Raw genomic sequence first — 25834 nt, forward strand, 5'->3', positions numbered from 1 at the left:
ATTAGTAATTAAATGGAGAAGATATTTAAAACCCTTAGCACAAATAAAAGCATGATAGTTACAAATAAAATTTGATAGTTAAATGGAGAAGATTATGTTAATACAATACAACGTATGTTATGTGGATTAGAGCACATCACATACTCAAATTGTATGATAAGCAAAAGTCCGGTAGTTAAATAGAAAAATATGTTAGGTTAATGCAGTACAACACGTTCTATATGGATCACATACACAAACCCTACGAAAAATAAAAGTCTGATAGTTAAACGGATGAGACACATACTCAAACTCTACGATAAATAAAAGTCTGATAGTTAAATAGAGAAGACAGCAGTACAACACATTCTACGTGGATTAGAGTGCGTCACATACTCAAACCCCGCAACAAATAAAAGTCTGATAGTTGAACAGAGAAAATATTATGATGATACAGTACAACACGTTCTATGTGGATTAGAGCACGTCACATACTCAAATCCTGCGATAAATAAAAATCTGACAGTTAAACGGAGAAGACATTCTATTGAACTGCACACCACTGACCCTCAAAAATTTCCCAATCATCATGAAAAAAAGAAGTGGAAAGTCATTACAATGTTGCATAGTTCATGAGGGGAACAATTTCACTCTTGTTCAGCATGTATGTTCCAAAATCTTATACAATCCAATGCACTTTCGAAACACTATCAAAACTTACAATTATTTACTTCACTCAAAACTAATCATTCAAAAACGAACTTTGAACAACTGAATGGATCTGAATCGTTCATAACTTGTATACGCCTTCAGCTAAGTCAGTGAGATGTAAAACTATCCTTGTTAACATGACGTATCTAATCTGTACGAAGCAAATCAGTTTGCGGCTTGAATCTACCGAGAACCAAATATGGCAGTATAACCATGCAAGCCATGAATAGAGTAAACTGCAAAACATAGAAGACAAGGCAATGCAGTTCAATCAGATTTAAGAAACTATTAAGATGATAAATGGTGAAAAAGTGGTAAACTCTAAAATGATGTGCTAATTATAGATGATTCTTTTCTGCCTTTTGTAGGCCATTGTCATTTGATTTTTTTTATTAATGACAGAGAAATTCCCGACGGCCAGTGTCATACGGTTCAAAACATGGTAGATAATTGGTCCACCCCTCTACCCTTCTCAACTCAAATACTCCCTCCATCCCAATTTAAGTGTCTTACTTCCCTTTTTGGTCGTTCCATTTCTTTTTTGGTCTGTCCTAAAAAGAGTGTTGTCTTTCTATATATAGTAAGTTTTTTCAATTCCAACATCCTATGTGGCAAGTTTAAGACTACAAAATTTAAAGGACTACATACATCTTTAATTTAAGACCACATGATTCAAAAATCATCGTGTATTTCTTAAACTCCACGCCCAGTTAAACTAACACACTTCAATTACGACAGAGGGAGTACCAGACTTCTGTCTGAAGCAGGGTTCAAACCATGGATGTGTGCTTAACCCACACATCACGCACTGTGTTCTTACCACCAAACAAGCCCTTGGGGCACCATAGTCATTTGATTCTTTTACACAAGTCATTAGAAAACACAAGTTATTTCAAGCTGGTCAACTGTTTATCCATCAAACAATTGGAAACTGTTCTACAGGTAAATCAGAAACATAAAGGGACAGTAATAGTGGAAGGAAATAAATCAGATTTAGCTAAATTCAGGACATACCACAAGTGGAAGGGTCAACAAGCTCCATATAGGCCACAGAGCATAACAGAACCTGAAACAAACGACTTGTACTTTAACAAAACAGCCCCATTTGATCTAGACGTTTGAATTGAAACTATATCTGTATGTTATTATTTGAATGAACGTGTAATTCATGCGATCATAATGTATCTTACAAGAGGAAAGATAGGATCCCAAGCATAGTGATGAAGGGAAGGGCAGCTGTACTGGAAATCTCCCACTTCTCATAGGACTTCCGGACGCCCAAAGCCAACATACTTGTATGTATGAAAAATAAAACATTCAAACCAACACCAAACATCCCAAAGTATAGTGGTATTCTGCAGCAGAAATGTGAAGAATCAATGAAGGTACTTGATATCAAACAACAGAAAGCTCCCACATCATGGCCAAAATGGTGAATAATACATTTGCTCAAAGCAATATAAATGAAAAAAATCAAGCAGCTAGTAGTTTCTGGACATCACATTCATGTTACTAACAGGTTAACAGCTGCAGTTTGCTAAGTTACAAAACGATCACATGAACGAACTGTGTGGAAATGGTGGAAAACAGTCGCAGGGAATGCCACATAAGTACAGAAAAATTAAAAAATTTAGATACTTTGTATTTGCTAAGATAGTTGGATATTTTTGTATATGTTGTTCTACAAAAGGACCCTCGAATAGTTGCTCTTCACCAGATTAAAGATTTATATCAAAACGACATCTTTACCCAATAGATTATGAACTATGTTCATGATGCCAAACATTCAATCTTTCATTTCTTAACTTGTCATGATTTTAACATAGGCTATCAAAGGAGATGTGGAAGTGAAGCTTACACGGTCCAATAGCATCAGTGGTTGAAGAAACTAATTAAGCACTTGTTGAGCTCTATATATGAGTGAATCCAAAAGATCCAAACTACAAATGTGCAACATTTTCCCTTGCATTCATCCATGCCCTATGCATATGTTATCTTATTTCTTTGATCCAGAGTAAAATTAAAAGTGAAGAGGGCAGGGCAGCTTGTGCACAAAGCATCTGGGAAGGAGGGGGGACACAAGGTTCGGGGAAGGGCCGCACCCCAAAGTGAAGAGAAGAGAGCTTATTCATTGATTACCATGGAATATTTCAAATAACCTACAATTGATTGGATACCCTACACTCCTGATGCAGTGGTTCTCATCTCTGAAGAGGTTTCAGAGATTACTTTCTAGAATTCATGATTCAACTAAAGAAGAATTTTAGTACTCCCTCTGGTTCAATGTTTATCTCACGTTCCTATTTAATATGTTTCAAAAAGAATGTCTCTTTTCTTTGTTGGCAACTCTTTAATTTTAACTTACAACATGGCATGTTTTAGACCACAAGATTAAAGGGCATTTTGGTGAATTCTACATGTCTTTAGTTTAAAGACCACAAAATTCAAAAGTATTATTTACTTTCTAAAATTTCGTGGCAAGTCAAAACCAGACAAATAAATTAAAACGGACGGAGTACTTAACAAAACGTGCATTGCCAACTCAATGGGAGTGTCAAATGAAGCCAACCTGAAGGACCCATAGCAAGACAAAGAAGATGCAGAACAAATGAAAAGATGACTAACAACTATGTACTCCTAGACATTCCGGACATCTAATAATTCGAATGCGGCTAAACAGAAAAATAAGTTACTTGAAGCACTAGAGTCTGCTTATCATTTTCGCTATGCTATAGGATAAAAGCATTATAAACAAGCATATCGATTCAGCCAAAGCAAAAGTTTTTCTGGATATCTTTCAACTAATAACTCGAAGCAAATTTGACATGGTTTGCATATGCTAGTTTAAAACCAATCAGTTGAATTCAAGGAAACTATATGACAGTAACTACCTATCAAACACAGTAGCCAAAACATTAGCAACATCTATCCAATCATCTGAATTCTGATGTGAGCTAAAAACATCAAACAAGAGCAATCTACCAACTATTCAGGCAGTAGTATATTAGTAAACGACTAATCTACACTTTTTTCACCTATCCTTGTATATAGTTATTGATAACCTATCGTTCCACGTTTCTTTATTCATCCCTCTCTTTTTTTCCCTTTCTTCACTTTAGGTGGGAAAACAATCATGCAATATATCGAATATCAAGTATGTTGCCTTAAAGTAATAAGTCAAAAGTAGAAATTGAACTAGTAGGCTCACCTCCTAATTCGATCATCATGCCACAAAAGGAAAATCAAATTATGATGCCGATCACCATAGTATACAATGAATAATGCAGAAGCAATCCAAAGAAAATTCTCTAAAATTTCAGTCCATGTTCTTTTCCTGGGAATTGAATGTGATTGTGATACAAATCTAGAACAAGCATCATCCTCGAGATCATCACCACTCGAACCATATCCTTGACTAAGCCTCTGCCTCACATATCCACCACCACCAACAGGTGTTCCACCAGACATATTAACAAAATTGTTCTACAGCAAAAAAATCAACAAAATTTCTGTATACAACTTCTTTCTAACTCCTTGAAGTTATCCCATAAGCCAATTTAGCTGAAACCAACCAAACATGTCAGCTACAACCAACCAAAGATTCCAAATTCTCTACAAACTCCTAACAAATATCCAAACCCCAATTTACTTGTAAAAGAATCAAACAATGCAAACTATATAACAACAAAAAGTAACTGTGTCTCTTCAGTTACCAAATTGCAGCTCATTCACCTGAAAACCCTACATGCCCAGTTGAATCAAACATTCACACAAAGACAACTAAATGGTCCAATCTCTAAAACCCATATCAATAAACTCAAAATTCTCACAAACCCATATCAAAAAACTCAAAATTCTCTAAAACCCATATCAAAAAACTCAAAATTCTCACAACCCCAAATCAAAGATCACAACTTTTTGACAACCCAATTGATGAATACCCAAAACTATTACAATAAATCAAGAAACCCCATCAGTGGCCTCGAAATCTTCGACCCAGAAGAAAAAAAAGTAGAATTCTTGAATACCCAAAACGTAAAACCAGTAATCAATGAAGAACTCAATGCAGATAAGCACAACAACAACGGTTAAACACTATAAGTGTTGCTAATAATGACAAGAAAAAAGGCAAAAAATGATTTTTAGAGGCTTTTTATGTTTTTTAGAGAGAGATCTGTGCATATAAACTGATGAGTAGTGAACAAATTGACAGTTGGGTAATGCCAGATTCGTTTCTTGAATTGTACCTTTGGGTATGAAAACCTTAACCTTCGTTATATGTGGAGTATACTTTTTTAAAAATTTGGTTAAATATGGACTATACTTTTGTTACCTCCTTAATAAAACTTAATTTATATTCTTCCATTATTTAGTTTTATGCATGAAATATCAAAAATTGTTTTATTTTGGAATAATTGTCCGAGGAAAATGACATTGAGAAGGTTCAGATATATAGATCAATAGAATGTAAAGATGTATGAAAGGTCGGTTGTGGTAGGTCTTAGGAGAGGTAGATGTAGGTCAAAAAAATATTTGAGAGATTTGACGGAATGTGACACATCTACAGCTTATCGAGGATATGATCACCTAAATTAGAGAATATAGAGATTGAAGATTATGACAATAGGTTAGTGTCGAAGATATGACCCCGAGAATTGGGAGGTCGGGGATTAGGGCAATACATTAGTAACCTGTCGAGATTTGATTATTATTATTATTATTATTATTATTATTATTATTATTAAAAAGTCTCTGTTCTTTTATGGTACAAAACCATCATTATCAAATTAACAGTAAATGTAAAGGGCTAAGGGAGATAAGATTCTTTTAACATAATTAATCAGAAAGCAAGAAAGGTTCAATTGAATTGTAGTAACCTTTGATTACTAAGTTTGAACTAAGTAATATATTATGGTTTGAGTTGTGATCTCTTAAAAAGAAAAAAGAAAAAAAAAGTTTTTTTAAAAATAAACTCAAAAAGGAAAAATGCTTTCAGGGGAATTAAAAATAGTTCAGCTTTCATCCTTAAAATCGTTAAAAAAAAAAAAATACAGTTAAAACTAGCAAAATTTCTCAATTATGTAACATATAGCTGAAAAATTGTAAGCATTATACTTAATTGTGCATCTTAAGAAAGATAATTACATTGAAAAAATAAAATAAATGAACATATTGGGATTAGCTTAAAATTCAATATACTATGTGGCTAGTGGCTACTACTGACGGAAACTAACTTTATGTTTATGATATAAATAAATTAAACAAAATTTGTGACACTACATGACAGATGTATCTAGATATAATAATATACCATCCATAATTATGGTGAAATGGATTTGATCCCTCCATTTTTGATCGGAGTCTCGAGGACTTGTTCAAGTCCTCAATATGAATTTTTTTTTTGATAAGAAGTGTTTTCCTCTTTAACAGGTATGACGTGTTACGAATCTAGATTAATCGAGACCTCAATATAAATATCGTATACGGAGCCAAAAAAGAAGGTATAATAATAATATATTTGGTTGGAGACAAGAGTGAAAATATTAAAATAGTAGGACCATATTGCCTTTTGTGCCGTGGCAAGTAATGCCCAAAGTGAGCATGCTTTGCTTGCCCACAACTCCACTCCTTTAATTAACTTCACTTTTTTAAATGTCTACTTGAGCCAACAAAAACCACATCCCCACGAATATTATCTAATTTAAAATATTATTGTTGAACAAAGCTTAAATAGATAAATTTCTTTGTACACTTACTTATATGGATAAAAATAATGATAGTAACTACAAATGGGTATAAGTTAAATATTTGTTTTAGATGGGTTTTTTTAGTGGAGTTCACGTTGATGAAGCTTCTCTTATTAATGGTTTACAAGTCTTGTCAGAAATTATATCCTATTTATTGTTATGAAAGTGTTTGGTTTATCTCTTATATTAAATCTTGATGAATGATGAATTTGGATAAAGACAGACAAAAGAGACCTAATTAATAATTTAAAATGCACACTCAACTCTTCACAGCCACAAATAAAAGGTTTCTTTCTATATGTTTTGATGATAGAAACTACATGAAGTAGGTTTCAAAGAATTGCAGGAAGAGTAAAACAACTTATTTTACCCAAAGTAGGACGACAACAACATAACCGATAAAATCACACTAGTGAAAGTAGGATGACAACAACATAACCGATAAAATCACACAAGTGGGATCTGAAGAGGTAAGATGTACGCAGATCTCCAAATGATGGAATCAATCCAACAAACATTTTACTTAACAAAATTGAATCCATAATGATTTAGCTATGAGTTATTGGATGTATCATATTCTCAGCTACATAATTTGTACAGATGAATATTCTTCGACGAAACAAAAAAAAAATACTACGAATACAAGTACAAAAAGTTAGATACAATTCAATGGCCTGCAGTACTACTTGCGCTAACCATATCCATTAAGGTCAAGTATAGTACTTCCAAAGACAAATAACCTAACAATTTCCTTGTTTCGGATTCACCATTGTTAACGTCCATTTGAAGTTTGTTTTCTTCAGAGAATCCATCGCCCATCACCAACCACCAGGATATGCATCCTTGAATATCTTCAGGGTCTACGTGTGCCACCAGACTGAGTGTTTCCCCTTGGTCTAGCTCAAATGACAAGGATAAGAAATCCCGGTTTGCTTTGATACCAACCATAAGGGCCTCTTCATGAAGCCACCGTATCACTTGGCTGGCAACCTGTAGAAGAAATTAATAGTTTGAAATAAGGACATATTGATGACCGTATCGCTGCAAGATGGAAGTGGCATTGCTTTCTAATGTAGATTGCATACTGATTTGTTAATAGAAAGGAAGGGTACAAATGTGGCGCTTTTGCTTTTTCCACTGAGAAAACAGTGCTCAGGGTGGGCCATTATTGTCCCTTGTCTCCCCGTCCCCTGGGGCCAACTGGAAAACAATTTGAAACCTAGAAGATAACAGGTTTGCCTATCTATGCATCCCCAAGTAAATGCCAGGCTTTTGCCTGCAACAAGGTCCGAACTCGTGACAGATGCCTAACCGACAAATCTTGAGCTGCGCTCTTACCACTAGACCAAAGTCCGTGGTTTGGCGGTGGGGGTTATATTTGTGGTGTTCCTATCATTCTATGGTAACAAAGCAACATTCTCCCTCACCTTCATGACCATAGCTATCCACCATAAGTTTGGCACCTGACCGCAAGATAGCAAATTATCCTAGGCAGGAACACAAACACTTTGAAAACCTTTCTCACTATCACGCTCTATGTGATCCTTGTGTCACATAAATCATCCCAAGAAATACAACAAAAAAAAGATTCAAAGAACTTGGATGGTTCAACTGAGTCATAGGAAAAATAAATAATGTCTAGGATCATAAGCTTTCTTTTAAAGGAGGGCCAATTCTAGGACGAACAGAAGTTTATCCGGCCAAAAGATGAACTATTCTTCATAGTATGTAACACGTTCTGATATTAAAACGCAAAAGTAAGAGGAGGAGGAGACAGACCTGCTGTAATAGTACCATTGGAAGATCTGACAAGTCACAGTCATATCTGGTCATAGGGCAAGTACTATCAGGCTTTCCTTTGAAGAGGCCAACAAGATTAGGAGCACCTTCCCCTTCCAGACTGATGCAATCATCACGCACCATGAGTTTTGTACGAAAGTGGGATTTCACATTCTTTACATAGTCAGATGAGTGAGACAGGCTTCCTGCATGGAGAATTGACTCGGGCACATCCATGGAGAGTGTCCATGATGATGCTCGAGAATGCCAAGTGGGATGCGATATCAATTGGACATATGGTATCCTGCTAACCTACAGACAAAACAAGAAATTCTTCAGATACATAATGGTCACATCGCCTAGCAGTTTACAAACCCAAACAGATAAGGTCATACCAGACTTTCAAGCTCTGCAAGGACTTTGTTTGAGAAGATCCTATGAGCTAGAGAAACGCAAAAATGTCCCAAAAGGTTAGGACCATCTTTCGTGGGCTGAGAAGATACTTGAGGTTTACCCAAAGATGATAATCTATTTCTGGCTTTTATAAAGACATGTTCATGAAAAAGTTGTTGCAAATAAATTTCAAAACTAATTCGATTAGGAAACCCCAACTTCTTGAAGTCAAGTTTTCCTTCATCTAGTTTTGAAGCATCAACTGATTCAAAAGACACAATAGCAGTTTCAGAATGCTCATCACCCACAGCATTAGCTGTCTGATCATCGTCAGTAGATGGTACAAGTGAAATAGACAGAGAAGCTCTTTGACCTATGCTTAAACGTAACAAGTTTTCTTGTATTCCTGTCACATCAGCACCCAAAGCTGGATTAAATGCTTCACGATTAACCAAATCAAACACCTGCAACGAGGACCAAGAAAATAATCAGAAAAAAGGAGTAGGTCACAGAAAAAGAATAAGAAAAACTTAAAGAGACTAGAAAGAGAAAGGAGTGAACCTAGAAATATACCTGCTCATCAAAGATTGCTCTATGAACTTCACGGAGGGTTGAGTGAGTTTCTCTCACATGCTCATCATCACTTTTTTCTCTCTTAGTTTCTCCAGAAGAATCCTCAAAAGGACCCTTTGGTTTTGTTCTGCTATGCTTTATGACACCACTAGGTGTACTTGCACCGAGAAATTCAAATTGAAGAGTGCGGCAGGAATTTGGAGGCAAATTCACAGCCAGCATTCCAGCTGGGTCGTGCTCAATACGCACCACAGATGCAGAAGATGGGCGAAATGCAACCGCTGGATCATATAATGAAGTGTCAAATAAATCAATGTAAAACCCTTCATTTCCAGAAGCAGCAGCAACCATCCGATGCCATTTAACCTTCCAATTTTGCTGCAATCTATCAGCTCATCAGGAAATACATAGACAAAATTTTGAGGAAAGGCACAAAGACACAGTAGTCTAAATGACTGAACATATTTGTGTGTTCCACGAAGTACTAATACTGTTTAGTAGCCACAAAGAACAAACCTGATAAGAGCACCATAAAATCTTGCTTCTCTAGCCACTTGTTGTTCTAAGGCTTTGGCAGATTGCTTAAAATATTTCCCCAAATGCTGCAAAAGAAAAACCAAATTATGAAACACTTACAGCTTTGATAATGAAATGCATAATTCAAAAAAAAAGTAATCACAAACTCTGTCAACAAACCATTAGATTTAAAAATAATCCAGTGGATTATTTGTTAAACTCAATTTAGAACTATACATCAACCAAAACACCTTGCAGAAGGGATTAAAAAAATACACGGAAGCATTGCAGCTTGGTTGCCATAGACACAGCAAGGTCTGATAGATGCTCATTAGGTAATTGCTTTGGCCTGGTCATGCCAGCCACTGTCACTGCATCGTTTGCCTCCACCTGTATGCAGAACATCAGAGTCAATAATGCAATATATAATCCACAGTTTGCACTAATTTATTCAGCTTATTATGCCTAAGAAAAGGTGTTGTCTAAAATGCCAGGGAGAAGGGGAAGGAAGGAATTGAAGGACCAAATGGACTGACAAATCTCATGCCACTTAAATAGCTGATGCCAAAAGCTTAAGTCAAATTTTTTCTAATGTTGTCTCTATCATTCTGACAATGAAGAGTAAATTGATATGCCATCATATCAATGTTTCTTCTAGAAACATTATCTATGAAACTGGATCACATAAAGACTAATAAAATCAAGGGGGCGGAGTAACCAGCGAGTCGAATTCACTAAAGATGGATAAATCAAAAGTTAGGCATGGCTTGTTCTGCTTCTTTTTCTTATATAAATGTTAAGGCGTTTCATCCAATTGGCATACAATTTAATTTAGAGAATAAAAACCTGTGACATGGCCAGTGCTTCATCATAACATAATAATGCAATTAAATACCATCCATGTGTGAAAGGATCACAAGAGAACCCAAATGAAACATTTGCTAATGTAGCAACACACTCAATATACAAAGTTGACTATTACCAAATATATAAATAAACATAACCTTGCAGGATCATTAAGAAATGGAAACCATTTAAAGACGTATACTCTGAGGCACCTGCACTATATAGAACCAGTACCTAAGTAGGTTAATTGACAATGAGACTAAAAGAAAATTGAGGAAGTGACATCTTTTAATAAGTACGTCATATCAGCAGAATGAACCACCAAGGTGATGCACAACTTTATGACTATCACACAAAGCAAAACAAGGAAATAAATGGAAGAGAACAAAATAATTGAATACATCATTGACTCCCACAACTAGCTTGTTTTATAGAGAAGTTGCAATATCCTAGAGAAAAGCTCCCACACTAGCAAATTTTCCCTTCAAGACAAGTGGCTGCATCAACTGGTGTGTTTCTGCATTGCATATCTCAATTGGATCCCTGGAACTAAATCCACATATCAATCCTTATAGAATGAGGCATTGCCAGACTACGCAGAGTTCATTCTGCATCCAAACTCTACCAAATATCGCCAATGACTCACTCTCACTGGAAATTCAGCTCACAACTTTTCCAAGAATCTACATGAGGATATAGATATTAAGGACTAGAATATATGGCTTCCGAATACTTCTTCCTGAAATAATAGTAGTCATACACAACAGGGAGAAAACAGCTCAAGCATTGTGCCACTGCCATACAACAACAACAACATACCCAGTGAAATCCTATTAAGTGGGGTCTGGGGAGGGTAAAGTGTACGCAGACCTTACCACTATCTCGAGGAGGTAGAAAGGATGTTTCTGAAAGACCTTCGGCTCAAGTGCATCAAACCCAAGTAAAAGGAGAAGAAATATTGAAAAAAAACATAGTCGATAATGAGAAAGGTAGTGTAAAGTCTATGAGAAAGAAACAATAAAAGAAGCAAAAAAGTGTGATAATCGAAACACAATACACATCATATGGCAAGAACTATAGGGATATGACTAGTCCTATGACAGGCACTAACAAGCCTCGACCTACACACACCAAGACAGCCCTTCATCCCTACTAGAGAGGCAAAGAGGAATAAAAAGGGAATAAATGATATTTTACCTTGTCCAAGCTAGGAGAGCTTTTGAGACATTGAGCAACTGGAGTTGGTGAGTTTTCAACCAGCCCATTTGATATTAGATGTTCGATTCCCTTTGTGGGTTTTCGATTGAATTCAGAAATAGCCATAATGATTCAATTCAAAAAGCCAAAACATCCTTGCTACTGAGTACTAGAAATGTGGTATATCCAACTTTACACCTTTCCTGAAGGCTTTGCTTTATCACGCACACATGGAATTCCCTATTGGAACAACTTAGAGGTAGCTTCTGTTTTGAATAAAATAACTACTCTATTGTGGATAGGATGTCTTGAAACTTCTTTCTCTACCCACTTTTCAACTACATTCACGTCATTTATGCATGTAGTTTACAGTTTTCTACCTAATATACATCTCTGTAATTGTATGTTTTGAATTAGATAGGAATAGTACGTGAATGGCGGATGGCGGTTCTCAGACAAGGGAATCATTCCACTGTAAATAAAATAAAACGAAGCTAGAATCTTTCTATTGATAGAGCTTTCACGTCTGTGCATAGAATCCTTTTTTAGTAGCCTATGAGCCCTTACTTGATGTCTGCACTACCTGCCCTATAGTTGGTGAATCCTTTGAATCATAGGAATGGAAAAATCAGTAGATACCGAGCTTGGAACATCTCACCACACGCGTACTAAAAGTGCGATCTTGAAACTATAAACTCGGGTTTGGAACAAATGAGCGGATAGGCTTGACGAAGTTTAGGAAAATAAAGGAAAGAAGAGACCTTTCTCGCTCAGCGCCCAATCCATGCCTTGACGAATATTGATAACATAATAAAAATGTCCCAATCATTAAGATTATAATGTCACAAAATTCTATATGGTGAGCAAATATTCTACAGTTAACTTACAGTGTGAATGAGATCGATAATGACTTGAAGCTCTTGATGAGCCAATCGCAAATTCTCCACCAAACTCTGCCATTGCCATGGCTGACTGCTACTTGTCTCCTTCGAAGAAGTAGCACTACTGTTTTTCTTCTGCTTCTTACTTGGCTCCTCTCTCTCCACTGCCCATGCAAAATCTATTCTCCTTATCAAATTCACCGTTTTCTCATCGTATCCTATGTCACTGCAACAATTAAGCAAAATCTAAATGTAAACATCCAGCTCACAAACAGATTATGAATGAAATTCTACATTTTCAGAGAGACAGAGAGAGATTACGAAGGGAAGCGTTCGGCGCCTTGTTCTTCAATAAATTCTAAACGCTTGATCGGAAGCTTGTCCACGGAGATTTCCAGATCGCCGTTCATTTTTCAGGGAGATTTTCCGGGAAGAAGTGTCGGAGAAATCCTAAATTGTGCCCTAAATCGAGGAAGATACCCGTCAAAAATAATTGGGCTTTAAGTTTGCTAATTTCATTGGGCCTATTAGGATATGGGCTTTATCATTTACGAACTACACTATGGCCCATATTGATGTTTTGTGGGATGGGTTGGAAAACGGGTCATTTGTACTTATGAGCCTATTTTGTGCTCGTTTTTAATTTTTGTCTCTTAAGATAAATAACTTTTTTTGCGGGATATAAGCTTATATTTTAGCATCATAATATCTCACAATTATGTAATGCGTGCCCTTAAAGAACTTATGCCCCGCTATGGATAAATTTGATTGTTAAAGGCAAAATCGACGATCAACTTATTTGAAGAGCAAATTGTGTAATTAAATATTGAGAAACGTTCAATTATAAGGTAAAATTTCATTCATAATCGTCAAAAAAATTATATTTTAATAATAGTAAAATCATAAAATTATTTTTTTGTGTTAAAAAAAATAAATTAAACTCCACCTATTATATAATAGTAAAAATAATTTAATTACGATCCATCAATTGAAAAGAATTTAAATAGATGCAAACCATTAATAAAGATTCCTATATAGATCTTTAATTAGTTTTGAACGTCAATTTATTTAAGATTTTTTTTCTCTGAAACTTAACACCACGTATTATTGCATCAATAAACTAAATAGTTCAAATATATTCTTAGCATCCTATACGATCTAATTTGAAAAATCTTCTCCACTGAGATTTTCTTCAACAAAGAGATAGAAAATTGAAATGCAATAAATTGATTAAATAATAGTAAGGAAGATTCAATTATGATATTTTTCTTATAAGGTGTAGCAATATATGAGACTTTTTAGACAAGTGAAAATCTTGTAAAATACTTAAGACTATGAATTCTCTTATACTAAAACTCAAATTCGAATTTGCTTCTCCACAATCTATATCATTCTAATTAACATGTGTAAGGTAGCTACTTTTTGTTGTGTAGTTAGCAAATTGTCTTGTAACTTCGATAACAATTAGGTCTAGAGAAAAGTTATGAATCTTATATTCATGCATAACTTTCATATTAAGGTTAGCATGTGTAATAATTCAAATTAAACTGTAGATATGTAGTAATAATCATCTTAATATTAATTTTTTTTTGGTGGCTAAGGAATATAGTGACAGATCGATTCAGTCACGAATTTATAAATTAGTAAAACTCAATGATTTGATTAAACATTATAATAGCGGATACAACTCTTCAGCAATAAATTTATCTCAACTCTGTTTTTAATGGATCATAGATATAAGATATACATATGAAATTTTAATTGATATTTATCATATCTAAATTCATAATCTACCAAATACAATAATTTATGGGTTAAAAATCTTATAATTTGAATCAATTAAATTTAAATCAATGATATGTTTGATTGATCTTAACTATTCATATAAATTTAATTAAATATAAAATTTAGACTTTATCTCTTAACTCAACATTTATAATATTTAAATTCTGAATTCGCCCCGATTGAACTTGGTGCACCTCCTCAGTGAATCAAAAGACATTAATTCTATTAACTCTTTCATTTTAAGTGTCCTAGCCTACCAAAAAATAAAAAAAATAGTGTGGTATTAAAGACAAATTAAAATAACAAAATACTAGTCAAAGCTGTTGATGATGTGTTTATCATAGTAGTTGATATGGCAATTAGACAGGTTATTGCCACGTCACTTATTTAATAAAAACTCCAGCTTGTCATGACTACGTGTCATGTTGATTTCCTTTTTTGTTGGTATATGACAATTTGAATATATATATATATATATATATATATATATATATATATGTTCGATAAATTTTGATTTTATATATCAATTTTTTCGAGTATGACTTGTTTTTAATCTAACGTAATTCATATGGATCGAAGTAAACTTTAAGGTGAATTGAACTATGATCTATTTTATTGACTTGATCCACATTCAAATTTAATACAATTCGCCTATTTATATAAATTCAATCTTGTTAAGAAAGAGCAAGTGATGTTTCAATTTATATTGGGACCCACCAATACAAATTGTATTTTGCTTTTTTTTCCTACTTTTGTTCCCACTTTTTTTTCCCTCTTTTTCTTTCTACACCCTTTTGTCTCCCCTCTAGGTCTTCCTTTTTACACTGCTATAAATAGAATTAGTATTGTGAAAAATGATATATGGAAGAATTCTCTCAACTATCTCTTACTATTTCTTTCTCCTTCTTATTTTGCTAAGTTAGTTTATTTTATAACACGTTATCAGCATGAGCCTCCATCGCTTTGAGCTATATTTTTAAGAAGGTAACAAAAGGGATAAGAATTTTATTTTCTTAAAATGTCTAATATTTCTAAACTTGAATTTGTTGCTCTTGACATATCTGGAAAAGGCTACTCATCATGGACACTAAATGCTGAAATACATCTATAATCGATGAGTCTAGCAGACACTATCAAAGATGACAATACAACATCTAGTCAAGACCGTGCCAAAGCCATGATATTTCTCCGTCACCATCTTGACGAGGGATTAAAATTACAATACCTTACATTAAAGGATCCCCTTAAATTGTGGAACAATCTAAAAAAAAGATATGACCACATGAAGTTGGTCATTCTTCCACAAGCACGTGATTGGCTAAATATGAGAGTAATGGATTTTAAATATATAACTAAATATAATTTTTTCTTGTTTAGAATTATAGCTCAGTTAAATTTATGCGGAGAAGAAATCACTAAGCAAGATAAACTTGAAAAAACATACTCCACATTTCCACCTGTAAATATGCTCCTAAAGCAATATCGCGAAAAGATGTTTAAAAAATATTCTGAATTACTTTCTCACCTTCTGATTATTGAACACCACAACGAACTGCTAATGAAAAATCATGATAGTCGGTCTGTTGGTTCTTTTCCACTCTCTGAAGCGAATCAGGCAAATTATAACCAACGAGAAAGAGGTCATGGCCACAGTCATGGTCGTGATCGTGGTCATGGTCAAAAAAGAAATTATAATCACGATGCTCGGCTGACATCGAAAAATAATCAGCAGTACAAAAAGAAGAGTGAAAAACTAGAAGCTTTATCAAAAAAAAAATCAAAAAGTATATGTCATAAATGTGGAGGTATGAGGCACTGGTCGCGAACTTGCCGATCATCAAAACGTTTGGTTCAGCTATATCAAACATTTTTGAAGAGGACAGAAAATAATCCAGAAACAAACTTTATCTCTGAAGATAATATTGAGCCTATGCATCTGAATGTAACTGATTTCTTCAATTTTCCTCAAGGAAATATGAATATCGATAACCCTGATAATATTTAAATAATTTTTTTGTATGTACTAAATAATATGTTTGTATTTTTCTAATCCATGTAAATAAATAAAATTTATGTAATAAGTCATGTTTTAATTATAATATTTACTTTATTTCTTTTTGAAGAAAAATATGGTTATACCTCAAATTTTATTTGGATCAATGATCAATCACGAGGATATTTGTGTAAATTATAGTGGAACAACTCATGCCATTTTTAAAGACGAGAAATATTTTTTCAACTTTCTTAGAACAAAAGCAAATGTTACTACAATTTCTGATAATTTAAAAATGATTGAAGGCTCCAAAAGAGCTACTATATTTATGCCTAAGGGGATAAAGATTGTTATAGACGATGCACTATTCTTTTCTAAATCCCCAAGAAACTTGCTAAGTTTTAAAGATATCCGCAGAAATTGATATCATGTTGAGACACTAAATGAAATGAATACTGAATATCTTGATATAACCAAGAGTGCCTCAGGCCAGAAATATATTTTGGAAAAACTACCAACTTTGTCGTCTGGCTATATTATGCAAAAATTAGTGTAATTAAAGCACATATGATCGTAAACCAAAAGTTTACTGATCTAAATACATTTGTGTTATGGCATAATCGAATAGGTCATCTTAGATCAATAATGATGGGATGAATTTTTAAAAATTCAACTGGACATCCGTTAAAGAACCAGAAAATTCTTACGAATGATGAATTTTCATGCGTTGCTTGTTATCAAGGCAAATTAATTGTCAGACCATCGACCCTAAAGGTTGGGATCGAATCTCCTGACTTTTTAGAGCGTATACATGGAGATATATGTGGACCTATTCATCCACCTGGTGGATTGTTTAAATATTTTATAGTTTTAATAGACGTATCATCTAGATGGTTTCATGTGTGCCTCTTATCATCTCACAACCTGGCGTTTGCGAAGATGTTAGCACAAATAATAAAATTAAGGGCGCAATTTCCAGATTATGCAATTAACACTATTTGCCTTGATAATGCTGGAGAATTTACATCCCAAGCTTTTGATGATTATTGCTTATCAATTGAGATAAAAATTGAACATCTTATTACTCATGTTCATACTCAAAATGGCTTTGCAGAGTCATTTATTTATGTCCTACAATTGATAGTCAGACCTCTACTAATGAAAACAAAATTGTCAATTACTGTTTGGAGTCATGCTTACTTACATGCAGCAACACTTGTATGTCTCAGACTGACACATTATAATAAATATTCTCCGTCAGAACTAATATTTGATTATGAGCCAAATATAGCCCATCTACGAATTTTTGATTGTGCGGTATACATGCCTGTAGTACCACCACAACGTATAAAGATAGGCCCTCAACGAAGATTGGGCATATATGTTGGGTTTGATTCACCCTCCATAATTCGCTATCTTGAACCATTGATAGGAGACTTATTTACTGCTCGATTTGCAGATTTTCAGTTTGATGAAATAATTTTTCCGCCATTAGGGAGAGAGAAAAATGATCCCGCAAGAAAAATTATGTGGAAGGTTTTATCACTATCTCATTTTGATCCACGTACCCGCACATGTGAGCAGGAGATCGGTCCAGAAGATCATTCACTTACAGAACATAGCAAATCAAATGCCAGATGCATTTACTGATTTTGAAACGGATAACTAAGTCACATATCCCTACAATGAATGTGCCTATCCGGATTGATGTCCCAAAAGGACCATCTATTAGTATCATAACTTTTTAATCTCAAACACGCCTTAAACGTGGTATACCATTGAGTTCAAAGGATAAAAATCCTAGAAAAAGATTCGTAAGGAATAAAAAAAATGATACTACAAAAGAACCCCCAAAGAAGGTCAAGATTTGAGTAATCCTGATATTCCTGAAGAAATCAGTGAACCTGAGACTCAAGTGAATGAAGAACTTTCAATAAGTTCTACCTGTGATGAGATAAATTTAGATCGATCGAAAATTACAGTGGATAATATTTTTGCATATAATGTTGCAATTAACCTCATACAAGATAGTGAAAACCTTGAGCTTAATTCCGTCTAAGAATGTCGACGTAGATATAATTGACCAAAATGACAAAAGACAATTCAATCAAAATTAGACTCACTTGCTAAACGTGAGGTTTTTAGACCTGTAGTCTAAACCCCTAAATGTGTAAAACCAATTGGCTATAAATGAGTTTTTGTGCGAAAACGAAATGAGAGAAATGAAATTGTAAGATAAAAGGCATGCCTTGTTGCACAAGGATTCTCTCAAAGACCGGAGGTCAACTATGAAGAAACATATTCACCTGTTATGGATAAAATAACTTTTCGGTATCTCACCAGTTTAGCTGTACATAAAAATCTTGAAATACATCTAATGGATGTAGTTACAGCTTACCTTTATGGTTCACTTGATAATGAAATGTACATGAAAATCCCAAAAGGATTAAAATTGCCTTAAACATGTACTAAATCTCGAGAGATGTATTCAATGAAACTGCAAAGATCATTATATGGTCTGAAACAATCAGGGTGTATGTGGTATAATCGCCTTAGTGAGAACTTAATAAATGAAGGTTATATAAATGATGTCATTTGTCCATGTGTTTTTATTAAAAAAATGAAATCAGAGTTTGTTATACTCGCCGATTATGTTAATGACATAAATCTCATTGGAACCTCTGAAGAGGTCCAAAAGGCGATTGAATATTTAAAGAAAGAATTTGAGATGAAAGACATTGGAAAGATAAAACTTTATCTAGGTCTGCAAATTGAATATTTAGCAGACAGGGTCTTTGTCCACCAAACTGCCTACACTGAAAAAATCTTAAAACAATTTTATATGGACAAAGCACATCCATTAAGTACTCCAATGGTTGTTTGTTCACTTGAAGTGGATAAAGATTCATTTTGCCCCCTAGAAGAGAATAAAGAACTTCTTGGTCTTGAAGTGTTATATCTTAGTGCTATTGGTGCACTTATGTATCTTGCTAACGCAACCACACCTGATATAATATTTTCTGTTAATTTGCTGGCAAGATATAGTTCATCCCCAACACGAAGGCATTGAAATGGTATAAAACATATTTTGCGATACCTAATGGGTACTATTGATATGAGTTTGTTTTATACTTATAAAGGTTGTGCAGACCTTATTGGTTATGTAGATGCATGTTATTTATCAGACCCACATAAAGCTCGATCTCAGATAGGCTATCTATTTACACACGGAGGAACTGTTATATCATGGTAATCTACAAAGCAGTTTATTATTGCTACTTTTTCAAATCATGCAGAAATAATAGCAATTCATAAAGCAAGTAGAGAATATGTATGGTTGAGATCGATGATACAGTTCATTAAAGAAATATGCCTAGAAAATGATGTCAAAGTACCCACAGTTATATTCGAAAACAATGTCGCGTGCATAGCTCAATTGAAAGGTGGTTTCATAAAAAGAGATAGAAAGAAACATATTTTATCAAAATTATTCTTCACACATGATCTCCAGAAGAATGGTGACATTGATGTACAACAAGTTCGCTCTAGTGATAATCTTGCAGATTTATTCACAAAGGCATTACCAACATCAACTTTTGAGAAGCTAAGATATAAGATTGGAATGCGTCGTCTCCAAAATATCAAATGAAGTTTTCATCAGGGAGAGTAAAAATATGCGTTGCACTCTTTTTTCCTTAACCAAAGTATTGTCCCACTAGATTTTCCTGGTAAGGTTTTTGATGAGGCACCAATCAAGGCGTATTGTCAGATGTGTGTACTCTTTTTCCTTCATTAGGCTTTTTTCCATTAAATTTTTTCTAGTAAGATTTTAACGAGACATAACATTTATGGAGGTTCAGAATAACTATGTATATTGTTTCTTGTAAAGTTTTTAATGAGACACATTACACGTGGACATAAAAAGGAAAGTGTTAAGAAAGAACAAGTGGATGTTCCACTTTATAGTGGACCCACTAATACAAATTGTAGTTTGCTTTTCCTCCTATTTTTCTTCCCACTTTTTCTTTTTCTCTTTTTCTTTCCACACCCCTTTGTCCCCCCTTCTACGTCTTCCTCTTTACACTATTATAAATAGCATCAGTATTGTGAAAAATGATATATGGAAGAATTCTCTCAACTATCTCTTATTATTTTTTTCTCCTTCTTATTTTGCTAAGTTAGTTTATTTTATAACAAATCTGTACTTTTAGTTTTAGTTGGCCATAAGGTGTTACGAATTTTCTTCAAAGACTTCTTTTTCTCTCGTGTTTCTTTATAAAGTTACCATCCAATTGAAAGAAACCAATTTATACTCAAACTCACACCAATGTTGAATTGTAAACCCTCATATATCAAAGTGTGAAGTGTAATTTAATGGTCTTCTAAAAGTAAAAGATGTTATTTTTCTTTAAAAAAATAAAGATAAGAACAAAAAAGTGTATGCTGAAATCATGTTACACAACAAATTTATGGCGACTCACCAAAATTATTAGGTTTGGTGATTTTTATTTGACAATTGTCAAAATTTGAGATAAAATAATCTGATGAATTTTATGACGATTCTAAACTTTTTGTATGAATTTTATGCAATTTTTATAAAACTTTTCTAAATGAAATCAAAATTTAAACAATGATACTAAAAGACCCTATTTGTCCAAACCACCCCCAATTTTTGACGTTATTTTGCTTAATTTTATTTAAATTTATGTCCAAGTACATTGATTTAATAAAATTAATCTAGAGATTCACATGGGATAATGATGGGGATCTGATTACATATGTGACAACGGGAAGTTTTGATTTTGTAGTCGTTTATAAATTTATTTTTAATTTTATATTATTTTTATAAGAGATACTTTATTTTCACATGTAAAAGATTTTTTTTAAAAAAATTATGTTCTATTTTATTTGTAACTGATCTTTAAGTAATTATTTTCCGTGACGACGTGTAAAATAATTTAAGATTTTTTATAATTTCAAATACAAATATGAGTGGGGTACAGTATTATTGTTTAATAAATGAATGGTCCTAATTATTCAAGCTGATTAAGCATACAATTAACGATATACGAGAAGGTTCACTAGATATAAAAATAATAAAATTATAACAAACACATGAAATGAGGACGTTATGGGTTGTGATGTACTAGTGAAACTACTTTATTCTTAATCAGAGGATTCTGGTTCGAGCTCTGTGTATGAAATTTTTTTTGTTTGGAGTGTAACCCTTGAATGAGCCTGACAGTGCATCATCCGAATTTAATCGGTGATCCAATGTGAACTCCAAAAGAAAAAAATGAGGACTACTTTATATCTATGATTAGGTTATGAATTAATTAGTTGGTCGACTATTGGGTGCTTATAATATAATTAATTTAATCATACAATTACACCTACTATCTAGAGATCATGACATGTATAGTTTGATACTACAGGGAAGAAGAGTGACAAACATGGGTTTATAATTGGAGGAATATATATATATATATATACATATATATATATATATATAATTGATTCAATTATTAATTAGAGGTTTTAAATTTGAGCTTAAAAATTAAAATTTTTTGGGCTTGCCACGTTTCCTCTTTTAGGTGGCCTTATACACACAAATTTGATGAATTGGGAAGCATTTTATCCCATAAGGTAGGATTTCTCAATACAAATTCAAATTTATCGAGCTCCATAATAAATATCGAATATAGTGGGAAATAAAAAAAAGGTTTTGCTTGTTTTTTTTTAAAAAAATATTAACTAACAGTAATTGTCACCACGTAGTATCTACTTGTTTTACAACCAGTTGTCCCCAAATTTATTTTATTTTTAATATTATTTAAAGATTATTTGTTTCTATATAAAGCCACTTCATTACTACTCTACTTTGTAATTAATTCTTTGGTTCTTTTAATTTCTTTCTTGCTTTAAAGTTTATTTTTTCTTCATTTGTTCTTATCTTTAATTTCATATTTTGTGGAAGGATATTATGGAAAATCCATTGCATTTAAAGTCATTAAATCACATATCAATAGTTTGCAGATCAGTTGATAAATCTCTTGATTTTTACCAAAACATTCTTGGATTTTTTCCAATTAGGAGGCCTTGTTCTTTTAATTTTGATGGAGCTTGGTGAGTACTAATTAATTAACTAAGCTAAAATGAATATTGATTAACAACTTAATACACTAAATAAAAATATTGATTAACTATTAATGACATTTTTCAGGTTGTTTAATTATGGAATTGGCATACATCTTTTGCAATCTGAGGATCCAGAGAATATGCCCAAGATTAGCATCATTAATCCCAAGGATAATCACATTTCCTTCCAGGTACACAACTTTCCACCACTTAATTCACTTTTGATATCCAACAACAATAAAAACATATTCAGCGTGGTTTCACGAGGGAGGTCAGAATAGAATAGGGTTGAGTGTACATAAATTTTATTCGGTCGTGTGAGATAGAGAAATTCTTTCTAATAGATCCGCGATTCAAGAATTAATCTTAATAATCCAAGGACTGTCTAATACCTCCAACCAAACACAGGATAAAATGGTCCTGCATTTTATCCCTGCAATTTTTATTTCTTATACCTCACTTCAAACGACTCCTTATTACTTTAGAAATTCAAGATTAAAGTCAGTAAACTCAACCCTACTTCAAAAAACAGTTAGTAAACTCAACCCTAGTTCAAAAAACTTCTTTTTCGAGTTGATGATCTATCGAAAACAACCTCTCTAACCAAACAAAGGTAGGGGTAAAGTATACGTACGTACATCTCATCCTCTCCAAATCACAAGGGATTATTTCTGAAAATGATTTTTGTTATCATTATTGGTAACTTAGTAAACTATCTCTTATATTTATTATTTTCTTAATGGATATGAAATGAGCTAAAACGATAATTATAATGAAACGAAGGAGTAATATATAAGATTTACAACTTTCATATATACTCATTTAACTCAATAAAATAACATATAAAAGCTGCATTTTTCGCAAACATAATCGATTTATTGTTACCATATACACCATACCAATGATGTACGTAGAATTTTAAGTAAATGGTGTTGATCTATATATTTTTTATTACTATATACATCGTTTTAAATTGATTAAAAAAAGTAAAATACACAAATTAAAATTAAGGAAGTGTTAATTACCTTGTTGGGACATATGGATGTCATGTTTCCTAATTTGTTACGAAATCTTTATATGAGAGCCATATTTTTATGTAAATTGAACTATGGTAAATAAATCACTAACTATTATGTATGTATCATTACCAAAAGGATAATGTGCATTAAGTTTTTCGTTATGAACGACATGTCTGATGAAGAGTACGATCATATATATAGTCATAGACCAACTATGGAATTTGGCTTTTTTCAATACTTTCTGTATAGTGAAAACTTAGTGCAACGAGTCGATAATTTGAACTAAATTGACACCTAGTGTTTGTTTGTTGTAGTGTGAGAGCATGGCAACAGTAGAAAAAAGGCTTAAAGAGATGGAAACAGAGTATATTAAGTGCAGAGTTGAAGAAGGTGGCATCTATGTTGATCAAATATTCTTCCATGATCCCGATGGCACGATGATCGAGATCTGTAACTGCGATAACTTGCCGGTGATTCCACTTTCCGGTGGTGATACAGTTCTCCGGCCATGCTCAACTCTCCACTGCACCATGCAGCAGAACAAAATTCAACAAATGGTCTAATAAAAAGAAGTCCGAGAAAAAAGCTTCAAATTTACCCCTCATTTCCTAATTTGCTCTAGACGTTAACGAAGCTCTAACGTGAAATGAGCGAACTCACGTGTCCAAATATTTTTAATAAAAGTCACAAATAGCCGCTTTTCAGTTTTCAACCTAGTAATTGAAAGATATTATTATCTTGGAGTATAACAAGGCTGAAAAGTGATTAGCGGACGCTATTACTACAAACATTTCAAGAAAAAAAGTTCAAATTACCTTCATTTTTTTTTATTATGATTTAAAATTATCCTCATGTTGGGAGCTCCGTTAAGGATATTAGATAAATTTTAAAGGATAAAGAGAGTTATTCGATTTCGATCGGTACAAAAAAAAAGTTTAACCTTTTTCCTTATTTAACATTTTGCAGGATTATGCATTTTTCTGAAAATGTTTTCCTTTGTATCGAACACGCCCTTGGTGTTCAATATATTGAACCTTTTTTGTACTTTTGTGTATCATATTCAGTGAGTGCAGGTGTGTTTTTTGATAAAGAGGATGTATGTAATTTTGGTCCATTTTATAAATAAATAAATAATTTATTATTTTCTTTTAATATTATTTTTATCATAAAATAACGATATAAAATACAAATAGTCAAATTTAAAATTTTAAAATATAATTAATAAAATTAATTTAGTGAAATAAAGTCCTTGATAAATATTTTCTGAAGGAAGATATATGAGCCAGAGTAAAATGAAATGGATGAACTACTCTTTCTGTTTAACTTTATTTGTATGGCAAATCAATAAATTATTAATTTATATTTTTTAAAGTGTATGTCAAGTTAATAGTAGACGACTATAGTTGGACGAAGGAATTATTATATTAGCAGAATGTGGCAATAGCAATTGTCCACACAGGAATATGCAATTAAATGTCTACTTCAAATAATGCATTCACATCACATCAATAGGCATGCATTGTGACAATAAAAATCATAATTTGTGTAATATCAATTTCCAACCATTGGTTGCCACTTCATGTCTCAATCTATGTGTATTATGCATTTAAGAATGCTCACCAAAGGGCCACAAGAAACAAGCAACAAATTGGATTTAAAGGAAGACAGAAGATAACATCAAAAAGGTGTGGCTATATACGGCCATTCAAGTGTATAAAAACTATGAAAGACTAATGTAGTCTAATCAACGGCGGATACAAGATATGAAATTTATGATCTCATTCTTATATATAGCAATTTCAAGTTATTATTATAATTTTATAATTAAATATTCATAAATATATAATGAAAAAAGTTATTGAATTCATATTAGGGACACGCAAAAAGTGTTAGATGATGATTTTTTATTATCTGCATAAATATTAATGGTAGAATTATCTAGTATTTGTGTTAGTTGGAAAAAAGTTGGCACCGATAACGCAATAGAATAATCGAGGTGTGAGAAGGATGCTTTGTTCGGACAACATCTAGGGTTCTAAAAAAAATAACGAATTAATATCTCATACTGAGTAAATCATTAACCCTTCCCCTTACTTATTAAGACTACACATGTTCTCTATATAATGTTTTTGGTGAATTATGACAAATATTGAGTATATAAGGTAATAATTTTAAATCTAGAGGTAAATCGTATTCTGACACAGGAGCGAAACCAGTGTATTGATTACGGATTTGATCGAACTCTGTAGCTTTGCCTCTTAATTCTATATTTGTCTA

General features: G+C 33.1%; 3 protein-coding genes across 3 annotated transcripts; 1 reads left to right on the forward strand and 2 right to left on the reverse strand.

The window, feature by feature from the left end:
• Positions 1-544: 544 nt before the first annotated feature.
• Positions 545-4972, reverse strand: LOC129871423 (uncharacterized). Its single transcript, XM_055946332.1, has 4 exons — positions 3899-4972; positions 1881-2045; positions 1705-1756; positions 545-926 (listed from the first exon to the last, which is right to left on the reverse strand). Exons 1-4 carry the CDS (start codon positions 4156-4158, stop codon positions 837-839), a joined length of 567 nt encoding a protein of 188 aa, XP_055802307.1. The 5' UTR covers positions 4159-4972; the 3' UTR covers positions 545-836.
• Positions 4973-6954: 1982 nt separating this feature from the next.
• Positions 6955-13092, reverse strand: LOC129870711 (mediator of RNA polymerase II transcription subunit 17). Its single transcript, XM_055945557.1, has 8 exons — positions 12944-13092; positions 12629-12848; positions 9975-10088; positions 9699-9784; positions 9183-9567; positions 8612-9073; positions 8217-8528; positions 6955-7427 (listed from the first exon to the last, which is right to left on the reverse strand). The coding sequence occupies exons 1-8, from the start codon at positions 13030-13032 to the stop codon at positions 7104-7106; spliced, it is 1992 nt and encodes a 663-aa protein (XP_055801532.1). The 5' UTR covers positions 13033-13092; the 3' UTR covers positions 6955-7103.
• A 9194-nt stretch (positions 13093-22286) lies between these two features.
• On the forward strand, positions 22287-24122 carry LOC129870879 (glyoxylase I 4-like). The gene is made up of 3 exons (XM_055945761.1): positions 22287-22526; positions 22624-22729; positions 23872-24122. Exons 1-3 carry the CDS (start codon positions 22384-22386, stop codon positions 24118-24120), a joined length of 498 nt encoding a protein of 165 aa, XP_055801736.1. The 5' UTR covers positions 22287-22383; the 3' UTR covers positions 24121-24122.
• Positions 24123-25834: the final 1712 nt, after the last annotated feature.

This window comes from Solanum dulcamara, chromosome 10 (genome assembly GCF_947179165.1).
Source record: "Solanum dulcamara chromosome 10, daSolDulc1.2, whole genome shotgun sequence".
Taxonomy (NCBI): Eukaryota; Viridiplantae; Streptophyta; class Magnoliopsida; order Solanales; family Solanaceae; genus Solanum; species Solanum dulcamara.

What these genes read in the sequence shown, in the direction of transcription:
- LOC129871423 (XM_055946332.1), bottom strand. Translation starts at nt 4,158, where the DNA reads ATGTCTGGTGGAACACCTGTTGGTGGTGGTGGATATGTGAGGCAGAGG. An exon ending in CATGATGATCGAATTAGGAG is followed by an intron (nt 2,046 to 3,898) that starts GTGAGCCTACTA and finishes TTTCTGCTGCAG; the next exon opens with AATACCACTATACTTTGGGA. An exon ending in GGGATCCTATCTTTCCTCTT is followed by an intron (nt 1,757 to 1,880) that starts GTAAGATACATT and finishes CGTTTGTTTCAG; the next exon opens with GTTCTGTTATGCTCTGTGGC.
- LOC129870879 (XM_055945761.1), top strand. Translation starts at nt 22,384, where the DNA reads ATGGAAAATCCATTGCATTTAAAGTCATTAAATCACATATCAATAGTT. An exon ending in TTTAATTTTGATGGAGCTTG is followed by an intron (nt 22,527 to 22,623) that starts GTGAGTACTAAT and finishes GACATTTTTCAG; the next exon opens with GTTGTTTAATTATGGAATTG. An exon ending in ATAATCACATTTCCTTCCAG is followed by an intron (nt 22,730 to 23,871) that starts GTACACAACTTT and finishes TGTTTGTTGTAG; the next exon opens with TGTGAGAGCATGGCAACAGT.
- LOC129870711 (XM_055945557.1), bottom strand. Translation starts at nt 13,032, where the DNA reads ATGAACGGCGATCTGGAAATCTCCGTGGACAAGCTTCCGATCAAGCGT. An exon ending in TTTTATGGTGCTCTTATCAG is followed by an intron (nt 9,568 to 9,698) that starts GTTTGTTCTTTG and finishes ATGAGCTGATAG; the next exon opens with ATTGCAGCAAAATTGGAAGG. An exon ending in TTGCAGAGCTTGAAAGTCTG is followed by an intron (nt 8,529 to 8,611) that starts GTATGACCTTAT and finishes TTTTGTCTGTAG; the next exon opens with GTTAGCAGGATACCATATGT.